General features: G+C 64.8%; 3 protein-coding genes across 3 annotated transcripts; 1 reads left to right on the top strand and 2 right to left on the bottom strand.

Moving 5' to 3' along the window:
• Positions 1 to 307: 307 nt before the first annotated feature.
• On the bottom strand, positions 308 to 3,311 carry P2RX2 (purinergic receptor P2X 2). Its single transcript, XM_015877665.2, has 10 exons — positions 2,473 to 3,311; positions 2,200 to 2,335; positions 2,044 to 2,115; positions 1,757 to 1,823; positions 1,592 to 1,679; positions 1,382 to 1,462; positions 1,122 to 1,260; positions 824 to 954; positions 595 to 751; positions 308 to 522 (listed from the first exon to the last, which is right to left on the bottom strand). The coding sequence occupies exons 1-10, from the start codon at positions 2,595 to 2,597 to the stop codon at positions 430 to 432; spliced, it is 1,089 nt and encodes a 362-aa protein (XP_015733151.1). The 5' UTR covers positions 2,598 to 3,311; the 3' UTR covers positions 308 to 429.
• Positions 3,312 to 3,898: 587 nt separating this feature from the next.
• On the top strand, positions 3,899 to 6,039 carry PLA2G3 (phospholipase A2 group III). The gene is made up of 6 exons (XM_015877680.1): positions 3,899 to 4,325; positions 4,393 to 4,660; positions 4,727 to 4,896; positions 4,975 to 5,104; positions 5,215 to 5,343; positions 5,421 to 6,039. Exons 1-6 carry the CDS (start codon positions 3,899 to 3,901, stop codon positions 5,608 to 5,610), a joined length of 1,314 nt encoding a protein of 437 aa, XP_015733166.1. The 3' UTR covers positions 5,611 to 6,039.
• A 59-nt stretch (positions 6,040 to 6,098) lies between these two features.
• On the bottom strand, positions 6,099 to 13,195 carry INPP5J (inositol polyphosphate-5-phosphatase J). Its single transcript, XM_015878233.2, has 12 exons — positions 12,504 to 13,195; positions 11,788 to 11,898; positions 10,278 to 10,386; positions 9,579 to 9,695; positions 9,326 to 9,501; positions 8,919 to 9,030; positions 8,580 to 8,689; positions 8,118 to 8,301; positions 7,806 to 7,943; positions 7,505 to 7,597; positions 7,266 to 7,370; positions 6,099 to 7,142 (listed from the first exon to the last, which is right to left on the bottom strand). Exons 1-12 carry the CDS (start codon positions 13,178 to 13,180, stop codon positions 6,522 to 6,524), a joined length of 2,553 nt encoding a protein of 850 aa, XP_015733719.1. The 5' UTR covers positions 13,181 to 13,195; the 3' UTR covers positions 6,099 to 6,521.
• Between the last annotated feature and the right edge of the window lie 58 nt (positions 13,196 to 13,253).

Here is a 13,253-nt window from a genome sequence, read left to right as displayed (position 1 = left end):
CCAGCTCTGGGGTGTTCCCTGCAGCCCCTGAGGCACAACGTGCTGCAGCCCTCCCCTCACCCCCAACCCTGCCTCTCCTCTGAGCCACTGGGGGAGGCTGAGCTGTAACGTGAGAGCAGGAAAACAGCGGGTTATGCTCAGAAATAATGCCCCACTTGGTTACCGCCAGGCGCCGGCTGTGCGGTGCCGTTGGGCCGGGGCCAGCAGCACTGTGGTTTTATAGGCAGAATCTGGGCAGGGTTCATCCCTTAGTGGCAGCCCCAGAGCCCCTCAGCTCCCCCAGGCCCATTAAGTGATGGTTCCTGCATCCTTCCATTGACACCGGCACAATTGGTTTATTGACATCAGTAGTGGGTGGCTGTAAGGTGCTGTGGGCAATGTCATTTTGGGGGTGGGGAGGGGATAGTGTGGGGCTGCAGAGGAGCATCCTCAGCCCACTGGTACCTGCTCATATTTCCTGCTGCTGTACCGCCGCTCCTTGTCCATGCAGCACAGCAGCACCCAGTCGCAAAGGAAGGAGCCCTGCAAGGCAGATGGGCACAGTGAGGCCAGTGCAGGGCAATGGGCTGAGCCCCCACACCCCAGGACACTCACCAGCCCCACCGAGGTGAGTGCAGTGGCCAATGTGATGACTGTGGGGATCAGGCTGAACTTCCCTGCCTGGCCTTGCACAATCACATCCACACGGATCCCATAGGCCTTTGTCAGCACCCGCGTACAGGTCCCGTTCCAGATGTAGTACTTGGCAAACCTGGAGGGGGTGCAGGCACAGGGGTGAGGGCTGGAGGAAGACATGAGAACACTGAGGGGATGGGGCTGTCACCTGTAGTTGTAGCCTGGGGATGCCAAAGCCCCTTTAGGGTCGAGGCGGCGGAAGGAGTAGCGTGGGTTGCATTCCATTTCAGGCAGATCCAGGTTGCAGTCCCAGCTGATGATGACGCCAATCACCCCACCCTGCAGCAGGGTTTGTGCAGCATCAGCACAATGCAGGCACGGCATCCTCTGGGAATAGCACCCACAGGATGTGGCATCTCTAGGGCAAGGAGCTCCCCAGAAGAACCACAGGGGAGGGACCCGCAGTGCTGGGGGGTGTTGGGGTGAGGCCCCCCATTGCACTGCACCTTCTCAGCCAGCACTGCAAAGTCCTCGCCTGCCTGCTCAGCCAGGAAGCCCAGCCTGAAGATGGGGCAGTACAGAGCAGAGGTGGCATTGAAGGTGCAGCTCTTCAGGTAGTGGCTCTCGGCAGCCTGAATGTTGGCCCTGAGGAGAGCAGGGCGGGGAGCAGCACATCAGGGGATGGGGCAGGATGCAGCATCTCTGCTGCTGATGCCATAAGGGCCACTGCCTGGATCCCAGCCCTCAGGGCACCCATGGTGCTCACTTGGAGAAGCCAAAGCGGGGGAAGCGGATGTGGTTCTTGATGAGGATGGTGAACTGCGCTGCCATCTCCGCCAAGGACTCGCTGGGAGCAGAGAAACGAGCACAGAGCACTGCAGCTCTCACCCAGCCTCACAGCGGGGACACTGCTGCCCCATAGCAGGCACCCCCAGGTGAGGGCTGTGCACAACCCAACCCATCGCATTGCTCATACCTGTTGCTGCCTACATGGAGAGGGCACCAGGCCAGCACCTCACAGCTCCTCCCACTGCCCCAGGGCACACAGTGCCCCGTCCTCACACCTGCAGGGTAAGGGACAGGCACTCAGCGTTGGGTCCTGCCTGAGGAGGGTCAATGGGCTGCACCCCCCTGGACTCACCGTGCTGGGATGCATCCATGGTCCCAGAGACACAGTCCTGCTCTGAGTGGCATGGAGCGCTGGGACCCTGCAGGGGGTGGAAGTTGGGATGGGGTGGGAATGGAGAAGGGGATGGATGGGGATGGGATGGGGATGGGAATAGAGATGGGGATAGAGATGGTTGCATGGGTACCTACACCCCATTCACCTTCTCCCATAGGGAGCAGCTGTATTCACTGGTGACCCCCCTCCCCAGTTGCCAAGCACTTGGTCCCCACACAGCACCCTGCCCTGTGCCCCATGCTCACCTCGTGGCACGTCCCCATGGCCTGGGCAGCGCTCACCTCCACCCGTGTGAGGATGCTGAAGCTGCTCCCACCCTACAGAGCAGCCGAGGGGGAGGACAGCAATCACAGCACAGCCAGGAGGAGCCGAGCATCACTGGGGCAGCAGTGAGAGCTCACCTCGGGGGGGTCCACGTACTCCCCAACATCCCAGACCTTGCTCGGTGACTGCGTCACGCCCTTCACCTTGGTGATGACGGAGCTCTCCGGGCCCGTTTCTCGCTCCTGGTATCCCTTCTGCACGATGAACACATACCTGCGGGGATCAGGACAGGGACAGAGAGAGCCGGGTGTCAGAGCTGCCAGCACAGTGAAGCACCGGGTCCGATCAGATCGGTTCCTACCCCATCCCATCCCATCCCATCCCATCCCATCCCATCCCACCCCACTCACCCGATGAAGTAGAGCAGCACCAGGAGCTGCAGCGCTCGATACGCGGTGCCGAGCCGCCCGTCCCGCACCACCACCACCTGCGGGCTGGAATAGCTGCTCACCGCCCTCCAGCAGCCCGGCCCCATTGCCGATACTGATGCCGATGCCGATGCCGATGCGCTTCGCCCGGCTCCGCTCGACCCGGCCCGGCCCGGCAGCGCTCCCTGCGGGCTGCGGGGCGTCTGCGGGGGGAGGTTCGGCTGCGCATGGCCCAGACCCGCCGGCGCGGAGCTGAGCCGGGGAAGGAGGTAGAGCGTGTTGCAGCCCGTGGTTGTACCCGCGGGTTAATGATTCACGGTAACTGCTGCGAGCAGCCAAACCCACGGCGCTGTAACAGTCAGCGGTGATGGTTGTGCAACGTTGGGACGCAACACACCCAGCGTTAGGCAAGGCCGGAGCACGGGGGTTTGTTTCCCCGTTTCCTATGGGAGCGGTGAGGGCACAGCGCAGCGCTGGTCCTTCCCAGCAGGAGGAGGGGATGCGCGCAGGGCTGCGCTGCGTTCCCCCAAATCGGAATGAATTCACGGGGGGGCAACAAACGGGAACATCCCAGGAGCACCGGGGTTAGGCTGGAGATGCAGAAGGTGATGGGAATTTCCTCCCTCCTGCGGGTACCCGGCTGGGTTCGGGTGCTTTCGCCTGCGCTCTGCTCGTGCTCCGGGCTCTGTTTCCCCTCCGGCAGCAGAACAAGGGCAGGTTCACGGGCCGCACCGCAGCCCCGCATCCACCAGCTCCGCTGTCCCCACACGCCACCAGCACAGTGACCCCACCTCGGCCCGGGGATGCATCGGGCGCAGAGAAGCGCTCGGCCCCGTGCCGGCCTTGGCCGCGGCCTTGGCCACGTCAGCGGAGCCGGGAGCCCGACGGGAGCGACGCGTGGGGCGGCGGGGTGAAGGGCAGCGCGGTGCCGTTATCTGACACACGAAGCCAAACCCGGCGCTCCGTGCCGCGCTCACGGTTGGCCGCAACACGGCGCGGGGCTGCGGGCTGCGCACGGGGCGCGGGGCGCACGAGAGGAGGGCGGGGAACACGCGGCTCCCCCCGGGCCGGGCGATGGGCCGGGCAGCCCCCAGCCGCTCGGTGACCCCGCGGGCACCGCGGGACCTTTGTGACACCGAGGGCAGCGCGGGGCCGCCGTGGCACTGCGGACTCTGCCCCCCCCGCGCTCCACGCGTTGCCGCGATGTGGGCGGTGAAGCCCCGCCGATGCCCCCCCCCCCTTTCCCTCCTCCCGGCCGCGCGCACACGCCGGGTCGCGCCACGCGGGGGGCTCCCGCGCTCCGGGCGGGGCGGGGCGGGGCCGGGCGCGGCGCGGACCAATCAGCGCGCGGTGCGACGGCGGCGGCGCGGGCTTAAAGGCGGCGGCGGTGTCGGGTGGCGCGCGCGGGATGTGGGCGCGCGCGGTGCTGGCGGGAGCGGCGCTGCTGGCCGCGTGCGCGCGCGCCTGGCCCGTGGGAGCGCTGTGCGCTAAACGGGAGGCGGCGGGAGGCGCGCGCTACGCGGCCTTCCTGAGCGCGGGAACGGGGCAGCCCGCGCTGTTGGAGGGCGCGTGGGGCGCGCGCGGGAAGCTGCGGGGCTGCTGGGTGCGGAGGGAACCACGCGCCATCCGCGCTTTCCTCGCCTCCTGCGCGCGCCGCCCGCCCGCCGCTCCCGCGCCCGCGCTGCGCCGGGACGTGGCCGCGCTGTGGCGGCGCAGGGCGGCGTGCGCAGAGCCCGCAACGCACCGCGGGACACGGAGGATGCGGAGGGGTTGGACGGTGCCGGGGACGTTGTGGTGCGGGGCCGGGGATTCGGCCGGGAACTCCTCCGAGCTGGGTACGGGCCCGGGGCGCCGCGCGGGGCCGCTCGGGGCGAGGCGGGCACTGAAGGTTGCCGCCCGCAGGTCTGTTCCGCGGCCCCGACCGCTGCTGCCGGGAGCACGATCGGTGCGGGGCGCAGATCGCCGCGCTGCAGTTCAACTTCGGCATCCGCAACTACCGCCCGCACACCGTCAGCCACTGCGACTGCGACGCCGCGTTCCGCCGCTGCCTGCGGGCCCTGAACGACACCATCTCCGACCTCATCGGAGTCACCTTCTTCGACCTCCTGGAGGTGCCGTGCTTCGTGCTGCGGCGCGCCGAGCAGTGCGTGCGCTGGCACTGGTGGGGCGGGTGAGTGCGGAGCTGCGGGAGCCGCGGGCTGCGGCCGTCGGGCGGGTCCTGATGCGGTGCCCGCAGGTGCGAGCGGTACGAGGTGGTGCCGGTGGCCACGATGGTGCGGCAGAGTCCCTACGGCACCGCGGCACCTGCGGCCGTCGGGAGCAACACGTGCGCCGCGGAGCCCGGAGCCGTGGGAGCGGCGGAGCGGTGTGAGGCCGCCCCGGGGAGCGCCGCGGGAGGACGGAGCGGTGAGTGCAGAATGAGGGACGGCGGGGGGGGGTCCCGGGGCCGAGCGCTTCGGTCCGATGACCGCTGTCTGCCCTCAGGGCTGGGGAGGCTGTGCAGAGCTTATCGGCACCTGGATCGCTGCGAGCACCGCATCGCGCCCCGCGAGGCGAAGTACGGACTGCGGAACGGCGGTGCGCGGACGCTGTTCCACTGTAACTGCACCCGCAGGTGTGTGCCGTGGGGCGGCCCGTCCGTCCGTCCGTCCGTCATCGCACAGAGCGGGGCTGGAGGGGGTGGGAGCGGGCGGGATGCTGAGCGCTGCCCCGCTGTCCCCGCAGGATGGTGCGGTCCCTGCGCAGGACGAAGGGCCCCGGAGGCGCCGAGCCGCCCCTCCTGGCCGAAAGCATCGCCGTGCGCTGCTTCGTGTTGGAACCGCAGCCCGAGTGCGGAGCGGAGCGACCGAGCGGGTGAGTGCGAAGGGGCCGGGGCAGGGACGGGGCTGGCGGAGCTTGGCTCGTTGTAACGCTCTGTTCTGCTCCTCCAGCAGCTGTGTCACCGCAGCCCGGGCCGTGCTGCTGCCCGCACGGCACCTGAGGACCGCGCTGCGGCGCGGCGGTGCTGAGCGAAGGGAGAGGAACGCGCAGGAGAGCGGCGGTGATGCCTTGTACGAACGGTGCCGGCGGGTGGCCCTGGAACAGGGGATGGGAGCCCCGCAACAACCCGAGCCCCGCTGAGCCCAGCGGGTGGGCTGCACCGTGCGTGGGGAGGAGCTGCGCTGCGGGGCGGAGCTGCTCAATGTCGGGTCCTTGAGAGAAAGGATGGCACCGAGAGTGGCTGCTGGCGTGACTGCGTGGGGCAGGAGAGGGGTGGAGGAGGCTCAGCTGCCACCCCCAGGAGCTGCGGCCGCCATCAAAGCAAAGGGAAAGGAGCGGGGACGGGGAAAAGCGACCGCCCCCCGTCCCCATGAGGATGCTGCGGCCGTGGGAGCCCCGGGCAGGACGGTGCCAGGACCCCAACCCCAGGTTCCGGCCCTGCAGCAGGGGGTGGTGGTGGAGGGAGCCAGGTCCCCCCGAGCTCTAGAGGTGGGAAGCACAGTGCTGTGCCTTGGGAGGGTCAGTGCCTGCATGTGGCACAAGGCAAATAAAGGGCAGCGTGACACGGTGCATGGTGCTGGGGTTCTGCATTCCCCACGGCCCCCACCCCGCAATAAGCACAGTGCAGCTGGGGCAGGCGGGATGCTTTATTTTGTTGCTTACACTATGTCCAAGCCCGAGGCACAGTGGTAAGGGCAGGAAAGAAGCAAACTCCCATCTGCAGGATGCCCGCAGCAGTGTTGTGCCCCAGGGGGGGAGGGGGCCACATCCTCACTTGCAGCACCGCCCCTGGCCCCCCAGAGCCCCCAGGCCCACTCACCTGCCCTCGGACTGAGCGTCCCACAGCTCTGACACACACAAGGGGTTCCCTCACCACCACCCCCTCCCCTGTGCCCCCTCTGCAGCCCCAGGAGGAGCAGGGCAGGCACGCAGCAGGGGTGCAGGGGTGATTCACTGCAATAAATAAGGGAGATGGATGGCTCACAGCAGGGACGTGGCACGGGAAAGCACACAGCAAGCGCGCTACGGCGAGGAGGGAGGAGGGCACAGCCTCAGCGCCCCATGGTACAGCTGTAACCATCCAACTCCCGGGGGCTGCCCCCTTCCTTTGGGGAGGTGCTGCAGGGAGGGCTGGTGGGGCTCATCCTGCGGCAGGGGTAGCCCTGGTCTGCACTCTCCCGCCGTCGGCCCATGGCTTGGTCAATGGTTTCCAGGCGGAGCGCAGGCAGCAGGCCCAGATTCCTGGGGTCAGCCCTGGCCAGAGGGTTGTCAACAGCAGCACGCCGGACACTGCATGGCTGCACAGTCTGGTAGAAGGAGCCCGGGCTGCCCTCCTGGCTGTTGACCACCTGCCCCGATTCCTTGGCTTTGGATCCACGGCGTCCCAGCTCCAACTGGGGCAGGTGGATGGCAGGGATGTCCCCGGTGAGGCCACGGCGGCTCTGGGGCGAGGGGCTCCTGCTGGTGCCCCGATCACGGCTCGATGGGCGCAGGATGAGACCCTGGAACTTGGCCAGGCTGGGACTGCGGCTCCGGTGCCGCTTCATCTTGCCCGGGCTGGGGCTGCGGGATTTGGGGGCCAGCAGGACAAGTGTGCTGTCATCCTCCTCCTCTGAGCTGCTGCCCGAGCTGTCCGTAGGGCTGCTGCCCTCCTCGGATCTAGGCAGGGAGATCTGCACCACGCATCATCAGCACTGGGCCCTGACCCACACAGGGGGCTGTGGGGCACTACAGCAGGACACCCTGCCCTGCTGAAACCTCCCTCCCCCCACCCTTCACCTCGAGGCACTGCTGACCTGGAAGGGCTCTGTCACACCCACGATGCTGCTGGAGGTGTTGCTGTAGTAGCCGAGGATGTATTCCCCCTTCCCTTTGGGCAGCGCTTCCTCTGAGAACATCACCTGCAGCAGATGGGCACCAGGCTGACCACAGGGCTGCCCCCCCAGCCACCCCCATACATGGGCCTGGAGCCTCCCTCCATGCCACCTAAACACTGCTGCTGCCTCACTCCATGGCATACACGGCACTGACTCACCTGTGCACACAGCTGCTTCTCTACACAGCGCTCTCCATCATCGCTCCTGGCCCAAACATAGGACACATAGTCTTTGGGATGCCGAAAACCCACCTGTAGAAGAAGGGAGGTGAGCTGGTGCTTTTCATCTTCTCTCAGCCCCAGCAAAAGATTCGGGTCATTTGGAGCCCACGGAGTGGAAGAAAGAGAAGTGCTGAATTCCAGAATGGGAGAGCCCACACCCAGGCCATGGAACAGCATCGGTGGGAGGGGGCAGCTACAGAGGGGATCCCATCACACTGCTAATGACCCCAGCCCCTACCCGGTAGAGGCCAATCCAGTCCCAGGAGCTCCGGTGGAAGCCAGCAGCCATCCTGTACTTGACAACTGCTTGTTCAGGCCTGATCCACTCATCAGCCACATAGATCTCCACCAGAGGGTTGTCTGCCTTGTAAGGAAACTGACAGGGACGTGCAGATGGTGAATAAGAGCAGATAGCCACGTGCCAGAGTGCTGCCCCAAGCACTTGTTTAGCACAAGCCCCAAGAGCAGCACCCCCACCGCCCCCAGCCATGGTGGTCACATAGCAGACCTGCCTCACCAAGGGCACCCAGCAGCCCCAGCAGGTGCTCACCTGCACGGCAAAGATGGCAGCTACCGGCTTGTGGTCGCTGACCGTGTACTCCATGTGGCTGCAGTAGCAGAGCTGGCTCACCGACAGCACACCCCTGCTGGGCCGGCGCCCGCCCAGCCCAGAGCTGGGAGATTTGATCTTCCAAAGGATGCGGTCAGTCCAGGCGGGTTTTCTCTTCTTGGCACTGCAGGGCACAGAGGGGCATCTCTTGCCTGGCAGGGGGCAGTGGGCTCCACCCCAACCTGCCTCCCCCTGGCACTACGGAGCACGCGGGCAGGGGATGCGGCTCGTCTCGACGCACAGCTCAGTGCAGCTGCAGGGACAGACCTGCACTGGCACCAGCACAATGGCTGTGTCCCAGCCCGCTGCCCCCAGACCACAACCCTCCCTCCCAACCCCTCGAGACCCCCCCATGAACCTCAGCCGTGCCACCCACCCCCAACAGACACCATGCTGCCCTACCTGCTGTCGTACTTGTTGGTGCCCACATCAAACTTGAATGTGGGGGGGAAGTTGAGGGGTCCCTCCTGAAAGCCGTTCAGGACAGGCCAGGTGCTCTTGGCAATGTTCAGCTGTGGGCAGGAGAGCAGCAAGGCTCCATGGCCCCAGCTCTTCTCAATGTTCCCAGAAAGGAACTGCTGATGTGCACAGCTCTCCAATGGAAAATACCCCAGGAGAACACAGTCTGCCGTTCCCCAAGGAGCTGGAAGAGCCTGTGCCCTTCACACCAAGTGGCACACAGCTGCACGAGCACTGCTAAGTGCCAAGGAGCACAGCTGGCTGCACACCCAGCCCTCTCACCTGGTCCTTCTCCCAGAGCTGGCTCAGGATGTTGCTGTCAATGGCGTATTTGACGAAGCGGATGTCGAGACTCTCAATGCGGAAATTGAGATCCCCAAACCAGAAGACGAGGCTGCAGAGACGAGGGCAGTGAGCAGCAGGGCCCAGCACCAGCACCAGCAGGGTAGGAACCAGTCCCAACCCTTAAGAGTGCCAGGAACCACAGCAGGCCTGCATGTGCCCCAGGAGCAAACAAGGGCTCCTTTTAACACCTATTGCACTGCATCTCACTGCTCCGAGGGACAACTCTGCACCCCCACCTCCAAGCTGTGCTCAGATTCAGATGCCAGATCCAGCCCCCTGTCAAGGCACAGGGCCGGCCCCGCAGCCCCGGCACAGAGCAGTAGGCAAAACAGTGAGGTACTCACTCATGGTCCAAGATGCCACTGGCTGCCGTTCCCTCAAACTGCTGCATGTGCAGGATGGTGGCAAAGTCCTCCTTGCGCTGCTCCGCCTTCTCCAGGTGTGCTGGCAGGTGGCAGTTGAGGAAGCACACCATGTGCCCAAAGATGGACAGGCGGACGCTCACCCCTCCTTTGTTGCCCTGCCACAATTGGATGCTGTGAGTCCTGAGGAAGGCAGCTCCCTCCTCCTTCCTCCTCCCCCCAGGACCACACTCACCCAGTAGCCGCCCAGCCCTGTCCTAGTGCAGTCTGTCTGGATGTCCTGCAGGAAGGGGAGGTGGTAGTACTTGGCAAACACCAGCAGGATCACACCTTGCATCCGCACTGTGCTGACCTGGAACAGGAGCAGGGCTTGTAGCAGGATAACCGCCACAGCACAACCCACAAGGGCAAGGACAGTTCCAGGCCAGAGCAGAACCTTCCCTTCTGCACGCCCATCTCACATGGGGCTATGCAGCACATTTAGCTCAGAGATCCAGGCGTACTCTCCTGGATTCCGACCACTGACCAAGATGAGCCCAGCAATACTAGGACTTATCTACAAGCTGCCTGGGGAGCTGAGCCTTGCCCTGAGACCCACAGGCTGCTGCCAGAATCACAGGCTGGATCCTCTCCTCACCCCGGTACGACACAGTGGGCAACAAGGTGTGTCCCCAGAGTACCACAGGGGAAGCCAAATGCAACCAGAGAAGCGAGCAGAGTGGCAGAAGTCAGGCAGCATATTGCCAGAACGTCCCATTTACCTTCAGCTCAGCTTCCACACTCTGCTCAAAGGGCTGCAGGGCATCACTATAGCCAGGTCTTCCCCTGCACACCCTCCATCCCTCTCTGCCCTGCCACCCTCCCCGTACCCTCTTGCCTGGCTGGCAGGCACAGAAGGGACACCAGCTGTCCAGCCCCTTTGGGACTGTCTTACCAACACAAAGTGGAAGGGGCTCAGGACATCCATGAAGAGCTCGCTCCACTGATCTGTGAACAGGGCGTCCTTCAGGCGTTTGTTTATCTTGGAGTTCACCTCCTGCAGCCTGGGAGAAGGACAAAGTGCTTTGCAGAGCCTGTCTGACCTCAGACAGATCCCTCAGCCACAACAGGAAGGCACCTGCATCCCAGCCAAGGAGAGCTCCTCGGGCGAGGCACCCAAGGACAGAGCTGCAAGGGCATTCCAAGGGAGGACCTTGGAATTAGAGCACAAACCAGCTATATCCTCACGCTAGCGATGCTGGGTAGCAAGAGGCACAAGTGGCAATGAAGCTGCAATGCTTCGGCCCTCTAAGCAGGAGCAGTTCAGCTGCACAAGGCTGGGCAGCAGTCTAAAGTCTATCTCTAGGTGCAAGAGGGGCTTACAGGACATGTCAGCTGCATGGATGTCTGCAGAGAAGCCAGGTCCCACCAGTACTTCAGCACAGGGCGTCCAGACGCATCCTAGCCACCGAGCTCACAGCAGCAGCGCCAGAAGGTTAACAGTGCTCCTCCCCACTCAGCAATTAGAGAACAGAGGGAAGGAGAGCATCCCCAGAGAACAGCAGAATCAGGAAATGCCTTGCCCGAAAATATTGAGTGCCCCGGGCACAAAGACACAGGTCAGAGGAAGGACACGGGCAGGCAGAGGCACCCTGCAGGCAGTTCACTAGCACAGGACACCATGCCCTGGCACAGTCCGTCACACCAAGCAACACCCCTACCCTGACCCACACAGGTGGGGTCTGCCCATAAGGCTGAGGGGACCCCAACCAGGAGATGGGCTCCAGCAGCCTCCTGCTGGACACAGAGCTCCTCCACTGCACACACAGGGAGCTCGCAGGGCAGAGGTTGTACAACAGGCACCACATCCATGCTCTTGGCACAGATCTGCACACTCCATGGCAATCCCTAAGGGTTTGGTTTCCCCTTAAATTCTGGCTCAACTTGCCCGGCTGGCCACGCCAAGAAAGCCTCATCACACCAACTTGGGGCTGCCTTGCCAGCAGTTAAGTGTTGCCAGAGGCACGGAGCCAATCCAGCTGTGAGAAAACAGCAGATCCGTGCCCTTGAGGCTTGAATACCACGAACAAGAGGTGAGATGAGGAAAATGCTTCCAGCAGTATCCACACAGGAGAGTTAAAAGCCTCTCCAGATCTGACCCAGGCACCTCCTGAAGCCACAATGTGCTTGGCACAGCCAGCTACGGGGCTGCGCAGAAGTTGATTCATGGCTATTTAGGACCTGAGGGTTTCAGCTCCTCTGAGTGCTCCCATTTCTTAAAAGAAGCTGATTTTCCATCACCTTTCATGATGCTGTTCAGCCACGATGCACATCCCTCCCTGCTTCCTATGCCTGAGGGAGGGCTGGAGCTGCAGCTCTCCCACTCTGAGCCCCCCCAGGACTATATGGAAAACCCCCCAAACAGGGCCCTCTCCACGTAGGGGCCCCGCACCTCCCTCTCTTACCCAATGGCAATCATGTCTGCATCATTCGTCTCGCCCGTGTTGAGATGCAACAGCGACGTCACATCGCTGGGGGGCATGGCTGTGCCCACGTTCCAGGTGACCACTGTGATGCTTAAGAGGAATAAGGGAGAACAAGGTAACAAAAGGGCTCAGAAGGGCTCCCTGCCCTCCAACCCAGCCCTCCAAGCAGCCTGCATGGGGCAGAACTGGCCATAGATGCTCACAAGGGCAGTTATCCCCAGATAACTGCTTCCCCATGCAGAGCTCATCCCTCCGATCCCATACACAGGGACGTGAGCCCCCCCCCGCCGTGTCCTGCCTGCAGCTGGGCAGTGCATCGCGTGACAGCAGTGTCCTTCAGAGCACACAGCCACCACCATCCGTCACGGCACATTAATGCTGCTACGCAGCGGGTGCCAGCAGCCCGCAGGCTGAACGGTGGCACTTACAGGAGCCAATGTCAGCAGCGTGGCAGGGAAGTACCGCACCATTTTGAGAGCTCAACGAGCGGCAGTCACCTCTAATCCCACCTACATCCATCCCCTCAATACATCCTGAAGGTCCCTCGGCCCCAAAGCTCTCCCACCCCAAAGCCATCACAGCGGGGATGAGAAGTCAACGCATAGGACTCAGCCGCTGCTCCTCGCCGGCTCAGACCCCACGTCCCCCCCCATTGATACCCCATACAAAGGGCTCCCGCTGTCCCCTGAGCTCACCGGAACGCTCCATCCTCCGCAGCCGTCCCCGCGCAGCCCAGCAGAGCATCAGAGGATCCTCCGGAGCTCGTAGGGCTGAGGGTCGCCCCGCACCTCCCGAACAGGGGCAGCTCCTCGGGCTCCGGCTTAGCGAGGGCCACCGCTTTGCCCAGCCCGATGCGGCCGGCGGACAGGAACTCGCTGGACACGGCTTTGGGCAGCCCCACAGCTCGAGGGGCCGCCCAGGCCGAGATGTGATCGCTGGACTCGGCTTTGGGCAGCGGCTTCCCGGGGACGTTGTGCTCCGCGGGGCCGAGCTCCGGGCCCAGCACCGAGGTTCGGCCCGATGGGACGCCCGGCCCGAGGGGCAGCAAAGCGGGCACCGGGAGCGGCTCGGGCTGGGCCCTGCCCACGTCCAGCACCGGGGGCTGCGCGGCCCGGCCCGGTACCCGCTCGTCGGTCCGGCCGCAGCCGGGCTGGGCTCCGTCGGGCGGCGGGCGCGAGGGGAACGGCTCGAAGGCGACGGCGTCGGGTCGGGAGCTCCTGCGCGCGGCGGGCGGCGGGGCCGGGCCCTCGGGGCCGAACGGGACGAGCAGAGCGGGGGGGGCCACGGCGGGCGAGGGGCTGCGCGGGGACACGGGCCTGGAGCCCAGTGCGGCCGGGCCCAGCTCCGCGCTGCCCCGCCGGCCCCGCTCCATCTCCCCGTGCCCCCCCCACCTGCACGCCGCCCTCCAGCAGCGCGGTCCCCCCCCCGTGACGTCACGGCCGGGG

The sequence above is a fragment of the Coturnix japonica genome, chromosome 15, assembly GCF_001577835.2.
Source record: "Coturnix japonica isolate 7356 chromosome 15, Coturnix japonica 2.1, whole genome shotgun sequence".
NCBI classification, from domain to species: Eukaryota; Metazoa; Chordata; class Aves; order Galliformes; family Phasianidae; genus Coturnix; species Coturnix japonica.
The sequence above is the reverse complement of the archived record's forward strand: the minus strand, read 5'-3'. Positions and strand labels throughout refer to the sequence as shown.

Coding starts and splice junctions, on each gene's coding strand:
- P2RX2 (XM_015877665.2), bottom strand. CDS start 2,597: ATGGGGCCGGGCTGCTGGAGGGCGGTGAGCAGCTATTCCAGCCCGCAG. Junction 1,261..1,381: donor CCCCGCTTTGGCTTCTCCAA/GTGAGCACCATG, acceptor TGCTCTCCTCAG/GGCCAACATTCAGGCTGCCG. Junction 523..594: donor CACTCACCTCGGTGGGGCTG/GTGAGTGTCCTG, acceptor TCTGCCTTGCAG/GGCTCCTTCCTTTGCGACTG.
- PLA2G3 (XM_015877680.1), top strand. CDS start 3,899: ATGTGGGCGCGCGCGGTGCTGGCGGGAGCGGCGCTGCTGGCCGCGTGC. Junction 4,897..4,974: donor CGCCGCGGGAGGACGGAGCG/GTGAGTGCAGAA, acceptor GTCTGCCCTCAG/GGCTGGGGAGGCTGTGCAGA. Junction 5,105..5,214: donor CACTGTAACTGCACCCGCAG/GTGTGTGCCGTG, acceptor CTGTCCCCGCAG/GATGGTGCGGTCCCTGCGCA.
- INPP5J (XM_015878233.2), bottom strand. CDS start 13,180: ATGGAGCGGGGCCGGCGGGGCAGCGCGGAGCTGGGCCCGGCCGCACTG. Junction 11,899..12,503: donor GCGGAGGATGGAGCGTTCCG/GTGAGCTCAGGG, acceptor ATTCCTCTTAAG/CATCACAGTGGTCACCTGGA. Junction 9,696..10,277: donor GCCCCTTCCACTTTGTGTTG/GTAAGACAGTCC, acceptor CTCCTGTTCCAG/GTCAGCACAGTGCGGATGCA.